Source organism: Canis lupus, chromosome 18, assembly GCF_011100685.1.
Source record: "Canis lupus familiaris isolate Mischka breed German Shepherd chromosome 18, alternate assembly UU_Cfam_GSD_1.0, whole genome shotgun sequence".
Classification (NCBI taxonomy): Eukaryota; Metazoa; Chordata; class Mammalia; order Carnivora; family Canidae; genus Canis; species Canis lupus.
The window spans coordinates 40676869-40691624 of record NC_049239.1 but is presented as its reverse complement, the minus strand read 5'-3'; the positions used below and the strand labels follow the sequence as shown (position 1 = coordinate 40691624).

Genomic DNA, 14756 nt, shown 5'->3' with positions numbered 1-14756 from the left:
AAAATTAGGAGAACAAATAAAGTCCAAACCTAGCTGGAGGAAGAATATAATAAATATTAAGCAGGAAATTAATTACACTGTCAACACAAAAGAAGTCTGTAAAATTGATGAAATCAAGAGTCTTTTCTTTAAAAAGAATAACACAATTTATAAACCTCTATCCAAGATAACCAAGAAAAAAGAAAGAAGACACATTGACAGGATTAAGAATGAGGGAGGAGACATCCCTCATCCTACAGAGACATTAAAAGGATAATAGGGAATATTATGAATAATTTTATGACATAATTTTGTTATGTTTGTCATAATTGACAAACATGTCAATATGTTTGTCAAATTTCTCGAGAGACACATAATTGACAAACATATGTTATATGTTCGTCAAATTTCTCGAGAGACACACACTACAAAAACTCACCAAAGGAGGAAGAAATATATCATCTGAATAGGTTTATATCTATTAAAGAAATTGAATTAAACCATCCATGAAAGAAAACGTCTGGCCCAGATGGCTTCAGTACTGAACTCTACCAAACATACAAGAAAGCAATAATATTAAGTCTACACATGATCTTCAAGTGAAAAAAGAACATTTCCAAACTCACTTTATGAGGTCCTATTATCCCAATACCAAGTCTAGGCGAAAATACTGCAAGAAATGAACACTAAAGACCATTATTCTCAGGAACATGGCCATAAAAATATAACGAACTACAAGGAAATCAAATCCAGCAATAGAAACCCTATTTCTGTTTCTGTCCCCTGTGGGGAGCCCAATGAGGGACTTGATCCCAGGACCCTGGGATCAGGATCTGAGCTGAAGGCAGATGCTCAATCAATGAGCCACCCAGGCATCCCACTCCCTAACATTTTGGAGCTAGGGAGCCCGGTTTATTTTTTGTTTGTTTGTTTGTTTGTTTGTTTGTTTGTTTTTACTGTCCTATCTCTGTTTTTTTTGAATGGGTAAGAACCTGACTCTGGGGCCTTTCCATTATCTTTCCCTATCTATCCCTGTCTAACTCATTCCTACATCAATAGCTTTTTTTTTTTTTTTTTTTTTTTTGTCATTTTGTTAGGCGTCTGGAGGGCAAGACCTTTCTTTATTGTCTTGGTGGTCTCAGTAGCTCTTAGCATGGCACATTGGCCCTAGTAGGGTCTCAGTAAGTGGCAGTAGAACTAAACTGGCCCCACTCTGAGCTCACCCAGCTTTACATTTCTGGGTACTGATCTTACCACTTCAAAATGTCTTGGCTACAACTATTTTTTCTGATTAAAAAGTTTAAACCTCCGTGGATTTTTATTTTCTCTGATTTCCTGCCTATTCCCAACTTGGTTTATTTTGTAACTCCTCCATATTTTTTTCGAATTTACCTGTTCCATTTCAGTCATTCATTATTTGTCACCCACCTTTTTCTCCTGTCTGGGATTTATTTCACTTTCAAGGATACATGTCCTTCAGAGCCAGTTTTAATCTAACCTCCTTTAACCCCATGGTTATGTATTCCTCTTTCTTTACCCAACTGTTGATACCTTCTTCTTTTGCCATGCCTGGCAAGCCATGCTGGCTTAGGGAAGATGCTATGATTTAATTATTTGTTGAATAATAATAATGAACATTTGAACAATTGTTTTTATCATTTCTGCTGAAGAAATAGCTTAGTAGATGTTTGCATATCCCTATAAGCCTGAGTATAAATGAGTTAATCTCAGGCTGTGAAAAACATCTTACTAAAGTCAGAAACAAATAAAAACAAATGGAAGTTTTGGGGGTCATTGATTTCCATTAAACTCCAATGGAGCCCTATGAACAAGTTAAAATACCTTCAATGAATTATATGAAATACCACCTTCAGTGGTGCTCCATGTGATAGGGGAAAAAGGATGAAGTTAAAGAATTTATTTCTCCTTATGTGCAAGCTTGTCTAAATGAACATGTGGATAATCTTGGGAAAATTAATTGAGGAGGGCACAGGAAGTTTTTCTGTATAGATTTCTCTCTTAATTTCTTACCTTACCATGGAGCCAGCCAGAGCCTTGATTAAATGGTCGTCATTAGATGTATTTAGAAAAATAATATGCTACTGTAGGGGGCTTACTCTGATATTGATTTTTACATTTGAGTAAAAAGATAAATTAAGGAAAGACAAAATTAATCAATGAGAGGAAACAGATGTCTCAGATACTCCAAACAGATTAGATGTTTTCCTGAAGGTTAGTATTTATTTATGTGACATTCCTTGAGCAAATGTGAATTATGTGCCTAATGCCAAACACAGACATGGGTATCATGACATCCAGTTTCTTGAAAAATGGACAGTCTAGCAGTGGAGAAACAGATGCACAAAATCAAATGGAAGTCCCCCAAGGTGGTACAGGAATATCACTGATAATTATGAGAAACTGTTATTTTTGGCAAAGAGATATGAGAAATCCTCATTGCAGGAGGTGTGTTTGAGGTGAGCTTTAAGAAGGAATAGATGTTGGGACTCACCTCAGGTGGCTCAGTGGTTGAGCGTCTGCCTTTGGCTCAGGTTGTTATGATCCCGGGGTACTGTGATCAAGTCCTGCATCGGGCTCCTCATGGGGAACCTGCTTCTCCCTCTGCCTATGTCTCTGCCTCTCTCTCTGGGTCTCTCATGAATAAATAAATAAATACCTTTTTTTCAGAAGCATCAAAGGGGAAGAAATACAAGGCTTATATGAGAAAACAGTGAGAAATCAGTTTGGTTGGGGTTTAAGAAACAATGTTGGAGAAAAAGCTTTTCAGCTTTTTCTAGAATCTAGAAGTGATCAAATATGAAGTTTGCATAACATTGAGGATAATAATAATAGTAAAAACAACAGAATAATAATTTCCTCCCAGGGTCTTTGGGAGCATTTGTAATAATGAAGGAAAAGTCTTTGTGCAGTTCCTGGTACTAGTATGCATGCAATACTGTTACTATGACTGGTTTTAGGAAGGCAGTAGGAGGCTGTTCCCTGTGCGAGCAGAAAAGTGTCACAATCCAGATGTTTGGACAGCTAGAGCATGTGCCCAATGGTATGGGTTTGAAAGAGAATGAAGCAGCTGGGAGATGAGTAGGTAACAGGTGTGCTCTGTGTCTGACTTCTAGAACCCATTTCTGGACTTGGCCTCTCTCTAGAGTTGGAACTCAGGTACAGATGATAATGAGAAAGTTGGTGACAGAGAAGAGGAAGTAAAACTGGCCAAAGACAGAGGAGATATCTCTGTCTCAGACCTTACCCTTCCTGACTTTTGACGAGAAACTCATTCTAATTTTTTTATTAACTCTCCATCCACGTTTGCACATTTCATTTCAGAATCTGGAAATATCCTGCACAGTGTCAGGGCAGGAGGGATGTCTCAGGGCTAATGCAATTAAATATGCATCTTATTTATCTAGTGAAGTCATGAGGAGAACTCCAGGTTCCTGATGCCAACTTTTCTCTCCAGAAATAGCTGCCTCCACATTGTGGCTTCCTGTTTGTGCAAACTGATTGAGACTTTTCTATGTTCCCATCATTCTTGTTCCCATTTTCATGCCTGAAAGTGTGGATGATATCGAGTCACCCACAAGGTAAACTCTTTAAAGAGGAGTAACAAAGTAACAAAGTAGGGGCCCTTCCTTGCAAGAATATTAATTCCTCCATATTCTTTCCATCTGGCCCAGCTTTCCTGTGAATTAATTTATATCACTTATCAAAATGTGTTTGAGTTGGATGCTAATCCAGGCCAAATGCTGATTTGATGCAAAGAGATGTTTCTAAATTGTTCTTATTTCAGCATTTATGTTACATTGGGATTCTCAGTGGGGAGGACCAGGTTCTTCCAGCTTCACTTACAGGGCAAACTGCAGACCTACCCAGTGTGGAAAACCACTTTCTCAGACATGGCTGTGCACTGTGTTGAAGCTTGATGTCTTTAGATTCTCAGCATGACTTAGAGAGCACATATAACCTAAATGAATGCTTATTCTTGCCACAGTTATAATTATCATCCAAATCACAGGCAGGCCTCATTTGCTTGGCTGGAAAGTTTAGGGGCAAGAGGCAGAAAGCAAGTGTCTTCAGGTGTTTCTATCATAATTGTTGCTTTTGTATTACCTGATGGAGATTCAGCAGATTTATACCTAAAAGAATTCAATAAAAAAAGATAAGTGACAACAATAATTGCTTATATATTTGAAATACCTTGTTAAGGAATATACATGAATTTCTTATCTCTAAAGGTAGGAGACTGAATTTGGGAGGTTGGAAATTCCGTACAGATCTACTCACCTGCATGCAGTAGAGCTAAGATTCAAACTCAAGTTTGAACATCACTGGTTTGCCAGAACTCTCTATCTTTTTTTTTTTTTTTTAAGATCTTAGTTATTTATTCACAAGAGACACAGAAAGGCAGAGACATAGACAAAGGGAGAATCAGGCTCCTCACAGGGAGTCCAATGCGGGGCTTGATCCCAGGACTCTAGGATCACGCCCTGACTGAAGGCAGAACTCTTATGTGTGATGCTATACTACCTCTAACTGTTGAATAATAAAAGAGATAATTAAGTTTGCTGTAATAGAATGCTTAGTGAAGTGTCATTTCTCTTGTAAATGAAGACAATAATATTGGTTAGTGTTTACTATAGGTAGCTTAATAGTGATTGGAAGCTTGCTCTAGTGGTATATGCTGTGTAATGCATGAGATTCTTATTTTCTTTTGCATCCTAATGGTAACTTTAAAAAGTAGATGTAATCTCCATTTTACAGAATTGAAAGCTGAGGTCTGAAGAAGTGACTTCCTCAATATCACTTACAGTTTGCTGCAGAGCAGGGCTTTGAATCCCGACCTACCTAATATCATAAATTCTCGTCCTTTTGGCTAAGATCAAGTGTGAACCCAGACGTATTTGCCTATCTGGCTCATCTCTGCTCTTTTCACTGTGCCATGCTGCCATGAGGTAGTAGATTAATATGAAAGCACGTGGTGTTACATTTTTTCATTAAAAAATACAAATGTATTTATATACATTTACATTACATTACATATACATTAAATACAAATATAAATAATATTTTTGATAATAATAGAGCTCTATTTATAAAAAATACCATAAGAAGTGAAAATGAAAAACCATTATTTCTCATGAACACAGACATAACAATTTTTAACAAAACATTATTAGATCAATAACAGCAATAAATCACAACCAAGTGGAGTTCATCCAAACCACGTAAGTCTTGTTCAACAATGGAAAAACAATCAACATAATTCACTATATTAATAGACTGAAGAAAGAGAACCATAAGATCATATCAATAGATGCAGAAAAAGTTTTCAACAGAATTCAACATCTTTTTATGATCAAAAACTTCAGCAACCTATGAACTTCATTAGCCTAATAAAAATATCTATGAATAACTTCATTAGCCTAATAAAAATATCTATGAATAACCAATAGCTAATATAAAACTTAATGGTAGGAGACTAACTTATTTTCCTGTATAATCTAGAACAAGGCAAAGATGTCTTTTTCTACTACTAATTATCCAAAATTGTTTTAAAAGCCCTAGCTAATGTAATAGACTCCCAAAAAAGTCATAGAAAGTAGAACAAGTGAAACTGCCCTTATTTCTATGCAACACAACTACCTATGTTAAAATCCCAAATAATCTACAAATACCTCTTGAAACTAATAAGTGAGTTTAGCAAGTTCATAGGATACACTGTCCACATGTATAATAGAGCCAGCAATCAAAAACTGAAATCTAAAATTTTAAAAAATTATAATAAAATCTATTTGTATATAAATTTAGTGAAGTATAAGCAAGAGCTATATGCAGAAAATTACAAAACAACAATGAAATAAATCAAAGACTAAGCAAATAGTATATACTATTAATTAAAAGACTCAATGATGTTAAGGTGTCAATTTCTCCAATTCAGCAAATTTTTTTGTTTTTTGTTGTTTTTTTTTTTTTTAGATATAAGCAAGATGATTCTCAAACTCATTTGAATAGGCAAAGCAACTAGAATAGCCAAAATAATTTTTAAAAATGCTACAATGTTGTAGGACTCATATTATAAAATTAGACTTACTGTAGAGTAATCAAGATTGTGTGCTATTACTGGTCAGTGTGGTATTGGTAAAAAGCATACACATAAAGATCAATGGAACGAAAAGAAAAAGGTAATTTGATGGAGAAAAGATGGTGTTTTTAACAAACAGTGCTAGAGCAACTGGATGTCCATATACAGAAAATGAACTTAGACTATGACACAGTTTACACAAAATAGCTTAAAATGAATCATAGATATAAAGTACTTAAAGGATCTCAGAAGATACACTTCAATCCTTTTACTAAGGAGGAGGAGAATCCATTGAGTAGATGAGCTTTTTGGATAAACAAGTATAGCTAGAAGGAATGGGACAGTGAAGAAACAGATAAGAGAAGAGGAACATAGGGGATCCCATGGAGAAAAGTCTAAGATCTGAAGGAGATGCAAAAACACCTACTAAATCAAGATTGAGGGAGACACGTAACAGCAAGAGAAAAAAGTTGGGGGGAAAAAGTTTATTTGGATTGTAGGGAATAGACTGATCATAAGATCTCCCAGAATCCCTGGGTAATTTGTATTTTAGAAGCAAAGAAAACTAACAAGTTGCGCACATTTTCAAAGGCTATGATGCTTGGCTATTTTTATAATTTTTAACCATTAAATAAGACACCCAAATAATCATTAATATACAGAATAATGAATGATTATAAACCCATTAACTCTCACTCAGGACAAAAAAAAAAAATCGCATCTCTATCCTTCCACAGACTCATGCTCTTTCACCCCAGAAGTGTCACCTCCATTTCATAAGAATCACTGTCACTTTACAATGCCACAGTTCTTTCATTTGTGAAATAAGATTGGTGATATTATCTATTGTATAGAGTTGTTGTAAAGAGAAATGAGCTAAACTCCATCAGTGGTTCAGGTCTGACATAGAGCACAGTTTACTAAATATTTGCTATTAGTGGAACTCAGAGGGCAAAGCAGAATCAGGTATTAGTTTTGAATAGAAATGTAAAAAGAGGAACAGTTATTGAAAATGACCTAAGACTAGAGCAAAATTACAAAACCTTCAAATCTCCTCTTGATAAAGTATTTTAATGAGCATTTTGTAAACCTAAAAATATACAAAAGAAAGATCTATATGTCTGTAAATTTCCTTAGAATTTACCTTAATAACAATTAATTTACCTCAAGTGGAGATTTACCTTAATGGAGATACACCATTACAAATTTTATTGTAAATGGAAATTAGAAGATTTACCTTAAGTGAAATACATTAAAGAACATGTACATCCTTTCCCCCAGAGAATGATAAAAACACTATGTGGGAATGGATAGATATTGTTTCTTTTTTTTAAGATTTTATTTATTTATTCACGAGAGACAGAGAGAGAGAGAGAAGCAGAGACATAGAGAAGCAGGCTCCCTGCAAGGAGCCTGATGTGGGACTTGATCCCAAGACCCCAGGATCAAGCCCTGAGCCTAAGGCAGAAGGTCAACTGCTGAGACACCCAGGTGCCCTGGGATATCATTTCTTAACATAAGGACCAGGACTATAGTTTGATCCGCAGATTAATAGCAAAGGGAAAAAGCAATTCAAATTGCATAAACAGAGATCTCAGTCACCAAGGACTTTTTAATGAGTGAGATTCTAACAACACACTGAAGAATTACCTTTTGTGTAGGGCATTTGTAATCCAGCTGTAGAGCTGTTGTGGGTACTTGGATCTGAGAGGATACTAACTGGTCAATTGATTATTTGGGGACAGAAAATAATTAACTCGAACTAAATAAGCAACACCTTGGGAGAAAACAAATATACTTTTAGGATATAAACTTTACCTAAAATTTTACTTAGCATTTGAGCTTTGAAAACCTCAGGAATAATGTGGTGGCACAAATAGAGTATAAAATAATGATTTGATTAATTTTCGAAAAAAAGGCCTCTTCTTGCCTTAAGACTTTTTTTTTTTTCCGCTATGGGGTAAACTCCTATCGTTTATTTGAACTGAAATTGTGACAAGTGACAGTAGTTACAAAAAATGTATGAATTTTGTAATTTTTAAAGTATACCTTGGGGGAAGTTAGAAAGTGAAACTCATCAGTAGCATTCGCTAAGCTGAGAACAATTTTCAAGTCAGAAAGTTAAAGAAAATCATTCAAATAGTTAAAGAATGCCTGTGATTTCAATGAAGAATGGGATAAAAGATTATAAAAGAAGAAATCATTCAAAATAAGCGCAGAGGAAAATATGTGAGTAATTTTTTACCATTATTTTGCATAAATCTCTAATAATACCTTTTGAAAAAAAATAGTACCTGCTATGTTAGGAAAATATATTAATTAGCAGCTAATTTTAAAGTAGATTTTACTGTGAATTCTGCAGTCTAAGACTTTTTGGTTTAAGAGAAGACTAAATTCAAATACGTGTTAGTTATCTACTGAGGGTAGGATGACATATTCTAGAAAAATAAGATCAAGGTTGTGTTTTAATTCTACCTACTTTATTAGATGTCTGTACATAAAAAAGGATCAATAATTACAACTTTAGAGAGATGGTCAGCAAAACATTGACCAAGAATAAAGTATTTTTAATTATGTGAAAGACATCATGATTTTATCCGGATAGTTGAAGCTAGTGCCTTTATTCTACAGATAGGAAATTTATATGCCAAGAGTATACCAGGTTCCTAATGTAAGGTGTGGTAGTATTAGGGCTTCCACCCAAATTGTCTTCTCCTACCCATTTTTTTCACTTGGCCAATAGCTGAGGTTGTAATATCACTACTCATACTTGAGAAGTGAGAAATATATTGCTTTCTAGAAGCACATGAGCTGCACGTTTGTTTCTTTCTAGAACTGGCTTGCTTATTTGTAGCTTTTCATGGAGACTTGAGTCTGTCTTATAATCCTGTGTTTCCTTTTACACATTTTCCATTTCAATTTGAGAAGCTAACATGGGACAATGATCCATTCAGGGAGGATCCTGGTTTTGTCTGGAAGATTCAGAAAGGTATATAAATTTCAGATTTGGGACAGCCAGGGTTTATGTTAAATTTATATTTTTGCTTCAATATTTCCCTTTTTAGAGGGTATATAGAGATCTATGATCTATAATCATGATCAAAGTTGATCTATGATCAAGGTTGAGTCTCAGAGATAGTCTGAATTATATAGAACAGGATATATTTTTCTAGGTTTCAAATGAAGAAAAAACTTAAAGAAATTAACTGACATGCAAAAAGTTATATATGAAGTTAGCAGCTGACTTAAGACATATAACCAGGGATTCCCCCCAAATTATTATGAATGATCAGATTATACACATGATTTTTTTAAAGACATTAAAATATGTGGCAATTAATCATAGTAGCCCTATATCTGCAAGGATTTGAACTCAGGACTGCCAGACAGGACATTAAATATACCTGGAGCCTTCTAAGCCAAGATAACTAGAAATTCAAGTAATATTTTTAGCATACTGCTAATAAGTGCAGACAGATGGATGAAATGGTTTTGACTGGGAACATTCCAAGACTTACTTTACTTAGAGACTTAAAATTATACAGAAAGCCTTTATACTTGTGCAGGGATAAGGAACATATTTCAGGTATGTTTAATCAATAATTCAAGCCAGTAGTATATCCACTTTTATAATTTTATTCAAATTAAAATAGCCTCTTTAACTTCTTGGCTAATATCACTATAATCTAATTTGGGGAATCATCAAAAGTTATTTTTCAATAACTTGTCCTTAAACTAATTCAAGTTCTTAAAACTCCACTGTGGAAATGAGTATTTTTGCTTTAAAATTCCATTTCTATTACAGTGGGATTATTCATTGTATGGGTGACCATGTTAGCTTAGTAATAGAGAGAGTTGAAGAGGAAATTTAAATAGAAATTGAGAAGTCATGTATAAGGTTAGTGCTGAAAAAAATATGGAAGTGCAAACATCATGAAAATACAAGACAGGATTGAGCCTAAAATTATAAAACTATTGGATTACATATATTATTATGCAATCAGTGCCATGTTTTTAGCGGCATCCAAGACTCATTTGTGGATGATCAAAGGCCTTTAGGTTGACTAAAGCAGACATTGATCACAATTTGCTGGCAGATTTAATGAAAATCTTATGGTCCCCCGGAGTTTTCTTAGAGGGTCACTTTAACTGAATATTTGATTTTTATCCTCTGAGACATTTGAATGAAGCATATTCAACCCAGTAAATTCATCGAATAGGATCTGATCATCACTCTATTCCAGAAACTTTTAAATAGACCTCATGGATTCTGTATTTCAGGTGATTCATGTATTCTATCTATGCTGGACCATGGATCAAAGCAATAACGTCACTGTATTCATTCTCTTGGGACTTTCCAAAAACAAGAACATTGAAATCCTTTGTTTTGTATTATTTTTATTCTGCTACCTTGCTATTTGGATAGGAAACCTGCTTATAATGATTTCTATCATGTGCAGTCAGCTAATTGAGCAACCCATGTATTTCTTCCTTAATTACCTCTCCGTCTCCGACCTTTGTTACACATCCACTGTGACACCCAAGCTAATGACTGACTTATTGGCAGAAAGGAAGACCATTTCCTACAGTAACTGCATGACACAACTCTTTACCACACATTTATTTGGAGGCATCGAGATCTTCATTCTCACAGGGATGGCCTATGACCGCTATGTGGCCATCTGCAAACCCCTGCACTACACCATCATCATGAGCAGACAGAGATGTAATGCAATCATCGCAGCCTGCTGTACGGGGGCGTTTATACATTCCACCAGTCAGTTCCTTCTCACCATCTTCCTGCCGTTCTGTGGCCCCAATGAGATAGATCACTACTTCTGTGATGTGTATCCTTTACTGAAGCTGGCCTGTTCTAATACACACGCCATAGGTCTCTTAGTCATTGCTAATTCAGGCCTAATTGCTTTGGTGACCTTTGCTGTGCTGACGCTGTCTTATTGTTTTATACTGTGCAGCATCAGGGCATATTCTGCACAGAGTCGCAGCAAAGCTCTTGCCACCTGCACTTCTCACCTCACAGTCGTGGTTCTATTTTTTGCACCTGCACTGTTCATTTACCTTCGCCCAGCCACAACTTTCCCAGAAGACAAAGTGTTGGCTCTTTTCTACACCATCATTGCCCCCATGTTCAATCCTCTGATCTACACGCTGAGAAACACGGAGATGAAGAATGCCTTGAGGAAAGTGTGGTGTCATCATGCACTCCTAGAAGGAAAGTAATTTTGCAGAAGCTTGTCTGATTCTCATGCTGTGGTTCTGAAGCCCATGACTGTGAATAAGATCCGCTCTTATCATCTGACCTCACTGCTGGAAGAGATAAGTGGGCAAGCAGAAAGCACATCCCCTCTGTTTTAGGCTTCAACCTTAAACCTCATTAATAAATTGAGTATAATTATTATTCACATGTTCCTCCTCAGGATGTAGCCATTAAGAATTGTGCTTACATGCTATGAGATGACCAGATGATATCTTAAAAATAAAATATTATATTACCTATTGGCTCTTGTGTTGAAAAAAAAGTTAAAACAGGCTGGGCATTTTTTTCACACCTTAAAATGCAAAAAGAGTGAATAAAATAATTCCTTTAATTTTCAACTTGATACTCAGCTATAAATACAGAAAATTGCACATATTGTTTACGTACAGTTCATTCATTACCACACATGGAGCAATATCCTGTAATTAGCAACCAGATTAAGAGTTAGAGATTATCAGTGCACCTAAAGTCCTCCCCATTTTTCTTTAATCATTAACCTTTTAAAGGTGATTGCAATATAATTTGTGGTTTGTATGATACAGATCATACTCTTAGTGTCTGCCCATTATGATTGTGAGATTCATTCATGTTTTGTGAATTTTCTATTTTCATTGATCTATAGTATTTTATTGTTAGAGTATGTAACAACTGATTTATCTCTTCTGTTGCTAGACATTTGAGTAGTTTCCCATTTAGGCCATTATGAGTAGCACTGCTTTCAACATTCTTGAACATTTATTTTGGTGAATTTAAATCTTCTATTGTTTCTTTAACATACTCTATATTGTAATTAAGATAAATTTTAAGATAGTGGTTGTATGCCTGTTAATATTCTTTCCTAATCCATTACTGACATAAAATAAAAAATTATATTAAATAAAAATTATTATCAATAGAAAAACACTAGGGTGAGTGCAATAAATGGTTTAGAAATGTGAAACTTCTAGCACATCTAGGATCCATGCAATGTGGTATTTAATATGTTAATTAATGCAAATAAACCTGTCTGTTATAGATATACAGTTCTTAGAAAGAAGAGAGCTCTTGGAAAGATAGTCCATATAACATAACTCAGAAAAAATTCTGAGAATAGAGCATTAAGTTATGTTTGTAAGATTAGCACAAGTGATCACAATTGAGAAATTGTAATACATAGGATATTTACTAGAGCATATGAAGTATATGAAATTGTCATAATGTCATAAGCAAAACTAGGAAAATTCTTTGTATAAATATATTTTGATAGGTTTCAAATAGGGCAGTGGTTCTAGGGGAAGAAGGTATGCTCTACATACATGCTAACATTGGATTGCCATACATCAACATACATGTGCAGAAATACATAGGATAGAAAATACATCTTCCAGGGGTGTCTATCTCTGTCATAATTGGAATAAACAGGCTTGAGAAGAAAACAAAATATGAGACAGAAATATTTATTTTTTGTGCAAAGCATAAGATCACAAAGCAAAAAAATACTGATAAAGGAGGAAGTTATGTTGAAAATAGCTGTAGTAGAACATGTCATACAATGATAGCTTTTATTGCAGTTCTCATATACAACTAAAATACGTTATTATATAAAAATAAAAAATAATATTAAAATCATGATATAGGGGTGTCTAGGTGGCTCAGTCAGTTAAGTATCTGTCTTCAGCTCAAGTCATGATCCTGGAGTCCTGGGATCAAGGCCCATATCATTCCCCCCACATCCCCTGCCTGTCTTGTACTTTCTCTCACTATCTCTCTCTCTAAAACATATAAATAAAATCTTTAAAGGAATAAATAAAAGCATGATATAGGAACAAGAATCTCAAAACTGTCCAGGGTGTTATAAGAAATAAAAAATAAATATTTTAATTAGAAACTTGATGGATAAAACAGAGTAGCTATATCTTAAGAAAGACTCAGAGAATGGAATTTTAGATATTAACAAATTACCAGAATGCAGAATTAGAGAGAAGAGGTGATAGGAAAAATAGATATATTAAGAGACTTTATGAGTGAAATAAGAGAAAGCAACATGTATCTATCAGACTCCAGGGTTTGGATAATAGGGGAAAAAACATTTAAAAACATAATTATTGCTAATTTTTAAGAACTAATGCAAATAATCTTTACAAAATATTCACAGGAAAGAAAAATACTCACTCTTAAGAAGAATCATAGAAAACACTATTCCCAGTCAATAATAATTTAAATCATAGTAAGAGTAGAAAACAGAAAAAAAAATGGAATTGCATAATGACAGCACTAAAAGAAGAATGTTACCCTTGACTTATGCATTTTTTTCAAGAAAAGTAAAATGAAGATTTTTCAGTACCATAAAACAACAGTGAAAAATAATCAAGAGTTGACTACAAACCTAGGCTTACTAAAAGAAGTTGTGAAGAATGTTTTCATTAAAAAGGGAGGAAGTCTGAGAAGGAAGATAGATTCGAGGAGGAATGGAAAATGAGGGAAGTTATAGACTTATTTGGAAAACTGGAAATTGTATTAAAAATGGCAATCTTGTCTAATATGTAAGAAAGCATAGAAGAGACCAAAGATCCTGCCCCACAAATCATGTGAGTTGGGAGAAAACTATCAGAAAGAAAGGGTTGTAAGTACCATGTATGGTTCAGCAAGAGGGTAAATGCTGTCAGATTCAGACACTTGTGAACATCAATGTACAGACAATGGTATCTTATGGCTAAAGTAATAGGAAATAGATAAACAGGTAGAAAGGCGGGTAGGGAGCTTCATAAACACCCAGATAACAAAAATGCAGAGAGGGAAGAAAAGGAGCCCAATCCAATTAAAAAGCAAGAAAAGAGGGAGAAAATAGAAAAATTGGGAAAAGTAGAAAAAAAGAAAGAAAAAAAAGAAGAAAATGGAAAGTCATAGAAAGAAGTTCAAAAATTTTAGTAAAACAAAATCAATGCAATGAACTAAACTCTCCAGTAGGAAAACAAAGATTATCATAATGAATTTAAATATAGTATGGTGATTTACAAGAGATTATTGGGCATGAATATTGAAACTAAACTGAAAAGATGAAAAGGATACAGCAGGCAAATGCTTAGCACTTGACCCTCCTGACCCTCCAGAGACAGACATGTGCACCCTGGGCCTTGAACCTCCCAGTTCACAAGACCGGACTATATCTGAGCACTCCTCACTTAGCATCTGCCAGGCTACATCCAAGAAAGTATGTTTGCTAGGCTCTTCTGTAAGAGGCTAACACACACCCCAAGCCTCGCGCAGTCCAGCATTTAGCTGATTCTTTGCACTCAACCTATGCATAGCTTCCCGCGAGCCTGCACTGCCCTGCTTTCCGGGGTACTTCCCACCTGCTGGGTGGTATTGGGTACTTCCCACAATGGCCATTCTTTACCATGCCTATAACCTCACCTTTTCCAC

General features: G+C 34.9%; 1 protein-coding gene across 1 annotated transcript; it reads left to right on the top strand.

Annotated features, from left to right (window-relative positions):
- The first annotated feature begins 10387 nt into the window (after positions 1 to 10387).
- On the top strand, positions 10388 to 11317 carry OR4P4 (olfactory receptor family 4 subfamily P member 4). Its single transcript, XM_038562469.1, has one exon. It carries the CDS (start codon positions 10388 to 10390, stop codon positions 11315 to 11317), a length of 930 nt encoding a protein of 309 aa, XP_038418397.1.
- Positions 11318 to 14756: the final 3439 nt, after the last annotated feature.

Coding starts and splice junctions, on each gene's coding strand:
- OR4P4 (XM_038562469.1), top strand. CDS start 10,388: ATGGATCAAAGCAATAACGTCACTGTATTCATTCTCTTGGGACTTTCC.